The following is a 9,304-nucleotide window of genomic DNA, read 5'->3' as shown; positions in this document are numbered from 1 at the left end:
TTCCAGTTGTATTTATTTAACTAGGCAAGTCAGTTAAGAACAGATTCTTATTTACAATGAGGGCCTACACCAGCCAAACCTGGACAACGCTGGGCCAATTGTAAGCCGCCCTATGGGACTCCCAATCACGGCCGGTTGTGATGCAGCCTGGATTCGAACCAGGGTGTCTGTAGTGATGCCTCAAGCACTGAGATGCAGTGTCTTAGACTGCTGCGTCTCTCGGGAACCCCATGACTGAAGCACAGGAGGCCGATGGTACATAGGGGAGGACGGGCTCCTATGGCTGGAACGGAATCAATGGAATGGTATCGAACACAACAAACACATGGTTTCCATGTGTTTGATACTGTTCCATTGACTCCATTCCATCCATTATTATGAGCCATCCTCCCAACAGCAGCAGTCTGTAAACTGCAGGTGGCAGTAAATCACCAACCTTAGCTTTATACCTGTTCAAACACACACAGGGTGACAGTATGCACCCTTTTAGTTTCATTAGTAGAACTCACTGAGAAACTCAGATTAGCTAATTGCCAACAAGCTGGTAAAACCCAAAACTAAAAGTACAGCTATCATGCTTGTAAACTAATTATAGTGTTCAAAAACCATATTAATACAAGTTAAAATGTGGAGGGGCGTTAGTGTTGTAAATACAACATTTCCACTTGGTTCCGAACGCAATATTTGAACATTTCAACATGTAATACCTCAGCATTCTCCTCTTTATTGTTTGAATCTCTGAGGTATTTTTGATTTCGCGATGGCGGCGCTATTCGATTCCTCACATGTGCAAAATGGCTCCCGGAAGATAAACCCTATAACCCGGAAATCAAACGTGATCAGTAGTTTATTTGGAAACGCGTAGCTAGCAAAACAGTTAGCTATTCCTCCAGCCGTCGTTTTTAATCAAGTCGTTTTAAACATATGTCATAATTTATAGCTGTGTGTAGCGTATTGTGAAACTACGGGAGATGGGAGTCCCCGCATTTTTTCGTTGGTTGAGTCGGAAATATTCTACGATTGTTGTCCATTGTACTGAGGAGAGGGTACGTCTTTGTTTGTAGCCAGCTGCCTGATTGGTAGCGCCAGCTAGTGTTGCGCATTTTTTAAGGCCGTGTAATAATTATGCTATTTATTCCTGTAAACTGGTTGTTAGCGCAGCTAGCAGGTACGAACGTTACTGCACTTTAGCTATAACATTACCTAACTAGCTATTATATCTCTTAACTATATTAGTAGTGTAACATGTTCGTTCAATCTAAAAATGGCTAATGTATGGGATGCACGCAACTAACGTTAGCAAGCCAGCGCACCAACTATGCTACTTGCAATTTAGATGGCTACACATGCACATCATTATCACAGGGCCAGTCTTGCCTTGGGCTAAGATGGCCAACTCAATCGTAAATTGTGGAGTTTATCGTTGACTGGAGCTCCGACGTTACATAAAAGGAAGTTTATAAAAAACTGACCTCAGCACCCCAAAAAATGACACATTACACAGAACAATGTCGTGTGTAAATTCTTTGGGCACTAAAATACGTTTTCATATTCACTTAATTTTGTTACGTCGGAGCTCCAGTCCGCTCAAACCTGTCGCCACTCAATTCCATCGTAAAAACGTTGTTTAATTGTCTAGGGCTGAGAGAGCCCGGGCCGAGAATAATTCATTGTGAAACGACTATTGAGTGACAAACTCGCGAGTCGAGTTGGCTTTCCATTGGTTTGCAAACAAAACTGAAACTAGACGGCCCGTCGATGTTATGACTAGAGAACGTTTGGCAGAGTCTTATGCATGGCGCAGCCAAGTATTGTTACATAAATAAGGTTATCATTAGTTGTGTCATTGCAAGAATGTTTAATTAATTTAGGTTCCATCTTCCCTTTACTCACAGTCCAAGGAATGCAACGGTGTACGGATTCCTGTTGATACCAGCAAACCGAATCCAAATGAAGTGGAGTTTGACAATTTGTACTTGGACATGAATGGGATCATTCACCCCTGTACACATCCTGAAGACAAGTGAGTCCTCCTCACAGAACATATTGCCCCATATTCCCTTTATATCAATCAATCTTACAAATGTATTTATGAAGCCCTTCTTACATCAGCTGATGTCACAAAGTGCTGTACAGAAACGTTATAATACACTTTATAGTGTATTACTTTTGACCAGGTCCCGTAGAGCGCAGGTCAAAAGTAGTGCAGTATATATATATACTGTGCCATTTGGAATACACTCAATAGCTATGAATCTCTATGGTAGTACTATTGTGTATTACATTGAGTTGTGATGTTATTCTAGTATTACCCTCTAAAACTCCACTTCACTTTCACAGGGCTGCACCCAAAAATGAAGATGAAATGATGGTTGCCATCTTTGAATACATGGATCGGCTCTTCAACATTGTGCGGCCCAGAAGGGTTCTTTACATGGCTATTGATGGAGTGGTACGTTCTGCTGCTTTCTTTTAATGGGAGAGAAACTTTCTTTCTATTAACCCCTTTTAGATATCCTACAGTTTTGTTCAAACAATATGTTGGCCAATGACCTGTGCAGCAGTTGTGACATTCTGTTTCTCTGAACAGGCCCCTCGTGCCAAAATGAACCAGCAGCGGTCCAGGCGATTCCGTGCCTCCAAGGAAGGAGTGGAACTGGTTGAGGAGAAATCCCGCATCCGAGAGGAGATCCTCGGGAGAGGTGCATATATTTTCAGAAAACTGTCTATACTTATCGTTCCGTTAGAATTTAGACTAAGCACATTTAATGAGAAATATTTGCCATAACAGAATTACAACTTTTGAATCTTCACCTTTTAGGAGGGTATCTTCCACCTGATGAAATCAAGGAGAGATTTGACAGTAACTGTATCACCCCAGTAAGCATTTGAGGCTTTTCTTGTATAATAACAATATTTTCTAAGGCTGTGTTACTGTTACCAATATTTTGCAGTGTAAAATGTCTTCATGACTGTGCACTAAAGCTGAGATCTCTGATTGCAGAGGAACTTGCCCCGGGTACTTTTTGACACATTTTTGTCAGGCTGCTAAATTGTGAATACTGTCTGGAAATTCATTATTCATTTGAATATTGTCTAGGGCACAGAGTTCATGGACAACCTTGCGAAGTGTCTCCGTTACTACATTGCAGACAGACTCAGTAATGACCCTGGATGGCGTAACATTACAGTAAGTATTATTGCAAAAAAGGTGATAGCATCTCCGAAAAAGAACACGACAGATTCTAATGCATTGGTGGTCTTTAATTTATTTAAAAGCTGACACGTTTTGGCCTCAAGCTGAAACGTTTTAAGTGTTATGTTGGTCAGTTCTTCTGCTCAGACATGTTAAGGCCTTAGAACAGGGGCTGCCCAATCCTCTTCCTGGAGATCTACAGTCCTGTGGGTTTTCAGTCCAACCCTAATTTAATACATCTGATTCTACCAATTAGCTTTTGAACAAGACCTTAACTAGCTGAGTCAGATATGCTAAATTAGGGTTGGACTGAAATTGTACAGGACTGTAGATCTCCAGGAAGAGGGTTGGGCAGCCCTGCCTTAGAACATTTCTCAAATGTGCTTATTGGAAATGAAACCAAGGTCAAGTCTGACATGGTCATATGCATTGAATATTGCTATCATTGTTCATATGGAAACATTCTTTATTTGTTTTAGGTCATATTGTCTGACGCCAGTGTCCCTGGTGAGGGGGAGCATAAGATCATGGACTATATCAGGCGACAGAGAGGTATGAGCCATTTATGGTCATTTTCAATATGTGGTTATTGGCCCCTTTTTTTTTTTTTAAAGGTCATTTGTGACATTGTGATTTCTGCCAGGCATATTTACAAGGTCTCAAATGGCCTTCTGTCTTAGTGCAACTTTTTATTTCAAGCTCTGCAATCACATATATGCTAACTATATGTAATGACTCATAATCCATCCATTTATCTTTTTTGTTTCTCACAGCTCAGCCTCACCATGACCCCAACACACACCACTGTCTTTGTGGAGCTGACGGTAAAAGCTTTGCACCACAAGGGTCTCTTAAGTATTGAAGAGTAACCAACAATGGGAGAAAGTTGAGCATCTATAGCAAGAGCTTTCCCCAAAGCTGTGTTTTATATATCCTGCAACTTGTAGTTATGAGAGAGCATGATGGGTAAAGACAAAAAAGCAAATTAGATGCCACAATTACTGTTGAGACTCTTGTCAAACCAACTTGAAAGTATGTAGATGCAGTGATTCCTATTCAGGTTTTGTTGAGTAGTTGTCAATAATTGTAGGGAATACATTATCTTATTGAGCCTGACAGGCTCAAGGTCTGTGGTTGACGGTGATGGCGTACATGCTTTGTTTTTCTAAGACTACTTTTGAGACGTCAGTGCGTATTAACAGGTTCCTGGTTTCCAGTCCTTAAAAACAGTTAGCAGTACTACTTGCAACTCTCCAACCTTGTACATTGTTAGACGATAGAGCGTCACGGTTTTCTGCAGGCCTTATTGTTCTGCTATATTAATGGCCAGTTAGTTTTGAATGGGTGCACTTACACAGGACATGATAGATAAAAGCTTCAGCATTCCATGGTTCATGATGCACTTGGTGAGCAAAGGATGGATTTTGTTGTATGTAATTAGCTTGAAGAGGAGATTGATAAATTCAGGCTGTGTCACAAATGGCATCCTAGGCCTTACATTAGTGCACTACTTTTGACCAGGGTCAGTGGGGCTCTGGTCAAATGTTGTGTACTTTCCAGGGAAATGGTGCCATTTTGGGCGCAGCACTCTTCCCCCCCTCCCTCCAAATGGATAAATCATGGTATTGTACGTGCATATTAGCATTTGTAGATGATAATGCGGCATTACTCATAATATAGACTAGGTCGTTTAATTAACATAATGCCGTAGAAACCTGAGTTAATTGTCCCGGATGACAAAGCATGTATAAAATGCAGTACTTCAGAGCTATTTTCAGCCTTTCAATGTATTCAAGGTTTTCTGTTTGCACAACAATACTGAAGGGTCGAAACACGTGGGTTTTTACATTTTAACAATAGACGCTCTTTCATCAACTGCCACTGTTATCCAAGAGTTGCTGAATGTCCTCTTCTATTCTGTTTGCATATTTTATTTTGGATTTCCCTAGCTGACCTTATCATGCTGGGCCTTGCCACTCACGAGCCCAATTTCACCATCATCCGAGAGGAGTTCAAGCCCAACCAGCCCAGGCCCTGTGCTATGTGTGGACAGAAAGGCCATGAGATCAAGGACTGCCAGGGAGTGGCCAGGGAGAAACAGGGAGAGGTACATTGACATTATCGCTATGTCTCCAAGGGCCAGTTTCACAGACATAGATTAGGCCCAGTCCAGGACTAAAAATCATTTTCAATGGAGCTTCTCCATCGAGTTTGGTTTTTAGTCCAGCACTATGCGTTCAGTAAACCTCTTCTAAAAAGGTGAACATTCCGTTTTCTCTACGTTGATCAACAGCGTTGACCAATGTTGTGTTCTTATTGCAGCATGATGAGTTTGCAGACACTATGCCGGCTTCTGAACAGGAGTTCATATTCATCAGGCTGTGCGTTTTGCGTGAGGTACGTTCTGTCATATCTTTTTGAATTGAAAAAAAATACTGCTAGTTGTGTTTTTGGACATGTAGCTAGTAATTCTCTGATCCGTTGTGTTATTGGTTGTATGTGTGAAATACGTCCTTGACTTCAGATCAAAAATGGATAAGTTGAGGCATGAGTCTCCCCAGTTTTAGATCTGTTTTTCAAGGTTTGTTTTCTTTTCCATAGTACCTGGAGCGAGAGTTGACAATGGCCAGTCTGCCCTTTCCCTTTGACTTTGAGAGGACTGTCGACGACTGGGTCTTCATGTGCTTCTTCGTTGGCAACGATTTCCTGCCTCATTTACCGTCCTTAGAGATTAGGTAAGCCTGACTGAACTGAGATGATGCTTACGGTCTTGAAAACACCTTGACAACAATGAATTCTCGCTCTTTCCATACATTTCAGTTGATGATACTTTTCGTGTCTTTCAGAGAGGGTGCGATAGATCGACTGGTGGGCATCTACAAAGACGTTGTGCACAAGACTGGGGTAAGTGTTTTCAGTGTAGGCTTAGGTATGTCCCCTTCAAGAAAAGTATTTGGTTCAGTTTCCCAAACACTGTTTTTTATTTTTTATTATTTATTTTATTTTTAGTCCTGGACTAAAAAGCATGTTCAATTGGAATTCTCCCTTGAAAAAGGTTTTTGGTCCAGGACTAGGCTTAAGTTGTCTAGGACACCTGCCCTTAACAGCTGTCCTGACTTTCCTCCTTGCCCAGGTATTTGTTCATAGCCTTAACTTGGTCTTTGTCCCTCCTCACAGGGCTACATCACAGAGAATGGCTTTGTCAAGTTGGAGAGTGTTGAGTTGATCATGCAGGCAATCGGTGTGGCTGAGGACAACATCTTCAAGAAGCGCAAAGAGGATGATGTAAGACTAAGGAGGATCAGTAGCTTTCAGCAGGGAAAGTACTGCTCAATAGATTATATTCTTCTCTGGCTAATCAGTGGGCTGGGAGATTTTCCATATGATTTGCATTAACCACTGCATGGGCATTTGATTTAAAATTGCTCGTTCAGGTAGGTATTTGACACTGTCGTTATTTAAGATAATGTGGTTGATTCAAAAGTCAGGGAATTAGTCATTGTGAACTGAAAGCCATGTCCTTTTCCAGCTTCACTGTTTGTCACTAATGGGGTTTGTCTTGCAGGAGGGATTCAAGCGAAGGAATAAGGAGAAAAAGAAGAGGATGAAGGTAAGTGGAAAGATGTACCCATGTTATGGCTATTTGTTTGACGAGATGTTTTGCATGAAGCCCTCAGTCCTCACATTTTCCGTGTTTCTTTGAACGGACTATGCAAGTTCATTCGTTTCAATGGGCAATCGCACGCATGGTATTTTTCATTTATTCTGAAACTGTCTGTTGTAGCTCTGTATTGAAGATGGGAACTGTTTGAAATGTTCCCTCAATAGATGTGCACAACTCTGGCCCTTGAGGGCTGCTGCATTGTATGCTAGTTCTTCTTTCTTTGGACTTGACTAATTTGGACCTGGGAAACCAAAAGTCTACAAGATTTGGAAACCAGGAAACAAGAGGGGAAACTTGCGTTGTTAATTGCGAGTATGTGTGTGTGAATTTGTGTTCCCTAGGCTCAGCAGCAGGGCCCATCCTACCTGACCAGCGGTCAGTTTGCCCCCCAGGCCCTTGGCGGCAGAGGCAGACCTGAGGTGGTTCAGAATGCCCGGCACCAAGCCTTCGATATGCGGATGCAGGGCAGGGACCAGCACAACAGGGTATGATGAGGGCTGATCATGGGGATATTGCTTCTGGTTAACTTGGTGCAGAAGGAAGACTCCTATTATTTACTAGCTACTAATGAGATGTTAGGGCGCAGCAGGCGATTATGGGATGTTCGTACAACTCTGTGGTTAGTGTCTGCTCTGAGATTGGGGGGTTCATTTCCCAACCGAGTCATACCAAGACCACTGCTTGGCACTTGACCCCCCCCAATTGTAAGTCATGGCAAAAGGTGTAGAATTGCAGGAAATTAGCTTTAAAACTGCTTCATTTCGCTGCCCTATTGCAAAATGTGTGAAGTTGCACAACATTAACTTTACAGTTGCAGTTTGTAGTGATTTGAAGACTGTACCAGAATGTATGGCTTGTATTGATCAAATGCAGCACGGGAATTGTGTCTGTTAAATTGTGTGTGTGTATATACAGTAAATGGGGGTTCTAGTGGCTCTGTTATGGTGTGAGGTACATTTTCCTAAGGTCCACTCAACCCCTTAGCGTGCAATGTTAAACGGCAATAAATACACCGCCATTTTGAGTGATCATGGTGAAGCACTTCTATCCTGATGGGAGTGGCCTCTTCCAGGATGACAATACCCTCATCCACATGGCATGAGTGGTCATTGAATGGTTTGATAAGCATTATAACATTGTATGCCATGGCCATCTTGGTCACCAAATCTCAACCTAATTGAACACTTGTGGGCGATTCTGGAGCAGTGCCCGAGACAGCATTTTCCATCAACAAAACACCAAATTATGCAATTTCTCATGAAAGAATGTCGTTACATCCCTCCAATAGATTTCCAGATACTTGTAGAATCTATGTCAAGGCGTATTGAAGCTGTTCTGGTGGCCCAACGCCATATTAAGACACTGTTGCGTTTCCTTCATTTTGACAGTACCCTGTATGTATCCAGGGCTCTAAAGTGTGACCGTTTTTGGTCTCATATGCTCCTAAATGTTTTGATGTGTGACCAACACCCCCCCCCACTGTCCCATTTTTGGTCAAGGTCAGTCTCTGCAGCAGGAGGGGATGCAGAGGGGTGGTGACCATCAGATGCAATCAGTCCAGTAAAAATATATACATTAAATTATTTGAATTTATGCTCACCTGGGTGTACCTCACAAGTAATACAACTAATCTATTACCAGTGTGATCATAAACCTTAAGTTTAGCAGTATCATTTTAATATGGTCTGAGAAGAACAACATTGGCAACACAGGGCTATTCAAGCATAGTGGTAATGGATTGGGCCTATAGCCTACTGTACAAACCACATTGATACATAACTGTTTTTAATTGATTAGGCCAGACAAAGATGGTTTACTGTTTTAAACAGATGTAGATTTTTTTCTGAAAAGTTGAGTGAGCTGAGTTTTTTTGTTGTTGTATTTATCTGAACTCTCACATTATTTCCCCTTGCTGCCTAGCATTTAGTTTGATACGGCGGGGGTTAATCTAAGCCGCGCTGTCTGCATGTCCGACCTCGGAAACAATGTTTCACTTTCGAATTTCGATCTCTGTAGTACCTAGAGTGAACTGTGCCCAGGTAAATGGGTTGACTAGCCCTCCGCTATCGTGTCGTGCTGAACGGCATTTACCTGTGACTGTATTCAGGATACAGCGTGCCCTGCCTCTTGTCCCTGGTTGCTTAAATATTTGCTACATTGTATTATTGAATTAGAATAAAAGCGTCTGCTAAATGAGATTTTCTTTCTTAAGTGACTTGCATAGACTAGGCCTTTACTTTGTAGATGGACAATCATTCAAGGTCTGTCATGTAGCATTGGAAAAAGTGCATTAAATCCAGCCATTGTGTGGCATCTACAGAATACATTTATTTATTTAACATACGCAATTAGAAACGTCAATCCACTGAAGCAAATTTGAGCCCAGTTGGCCTATACAGTCAATCACTCAACACATCCTCATCCGGCTGCCATGAAAAGCCCCC

The 9,304-nt window shown here is 41.9% G+C and overlaps 1 protein-coding gene across 2 annotated transcripts in view; it reads left to right on the top strand.

The window, feature by feature from the left end:
* Positions 1–833: 833 nt before the first annotated feature.
* LOC118386692 (5'-3' exoribonuclease 2-like) overlaps positions 834–9,304 on the top strand; it is a 30,723-nt gene continuing 22,252 nt past the window's right edge. Inside the window, exons 1-15 of one of the 2 annotated variants that reach the window (XM_035774421.1) lie at positions 834–1,046; positions 1,896–2,023; positions 2,341–2,452; positions 2,591–2,702; positions 2,822–2,880; positions 3,101–3,190; positions 3,676–3,748; positions 3,970–4,020; positions 5,146–5,303; positions 5,519–5,593; positions 5,798–5,931; positions 6,043–6,100; positions 6,374–6,481; positions 6,762–6,806; positions 7,202–7,345. In XM_035774421.1, the coding sequence (XP_035630314.1) occupies positions 972–1,046; positions 1,896–2,023; positions 2,341–2,452; positions 2,591–2,702; positions 2,822–2,880; positions 3,101–3,190; positions 3,676–3,748; positions 3,970–4,020; positions 5,146–5,303; positions 5,519–5,593; positions 5,798–5,931; positions 6,043–6,100; positions 6,374–6,481; positions 6,762–6,806; positions 7,202–7,345 (1,422 nt within the window). In that variant the 5' untranslated portion in view covers positions 834–971. Of the gene's footprint in view, positions 1,047–1,146; positions 1,169–1,895; positions 2,024–2,340; positions 2,453–2,590; positions 2,703–2,821; positions 2,881–3,100; positions 3,191–3,675; positions 3,749–3,969; positions 4,021–5,145; positions 5,304–5,518; positions 5,594–5,797; positions 5,932–6,042; positions 6,101–6,373; positions 6,482–6,761; positions 6,807–7,201; positions 7,346–9,304 lie in introns of those variants that run through there. The other variant, XM_035774422.2, reaches the window with a different exon arrangement.

The sequence above is a fragment of the Oncorhynchus keta genome, chromosome 8 (genome assembly GCF_023373465.1).
Source record: "Oncorhynchus keta strain PuntledgeMale-10-30-2019 chromosome 8, Oket_V2, whole genome shotgun sequence".
Lineage (NCBI taxonomy): Eukaryota > Metazoa > Chordata > Actinopteri > Salmoniformes > Salmonidae > Oncorhynchus > Oncorhynchus keta.
Note: the sequence above shows the minus strand (reverse complement) of the source record. Positions and strands in the feature narration are given on the sequence as shown.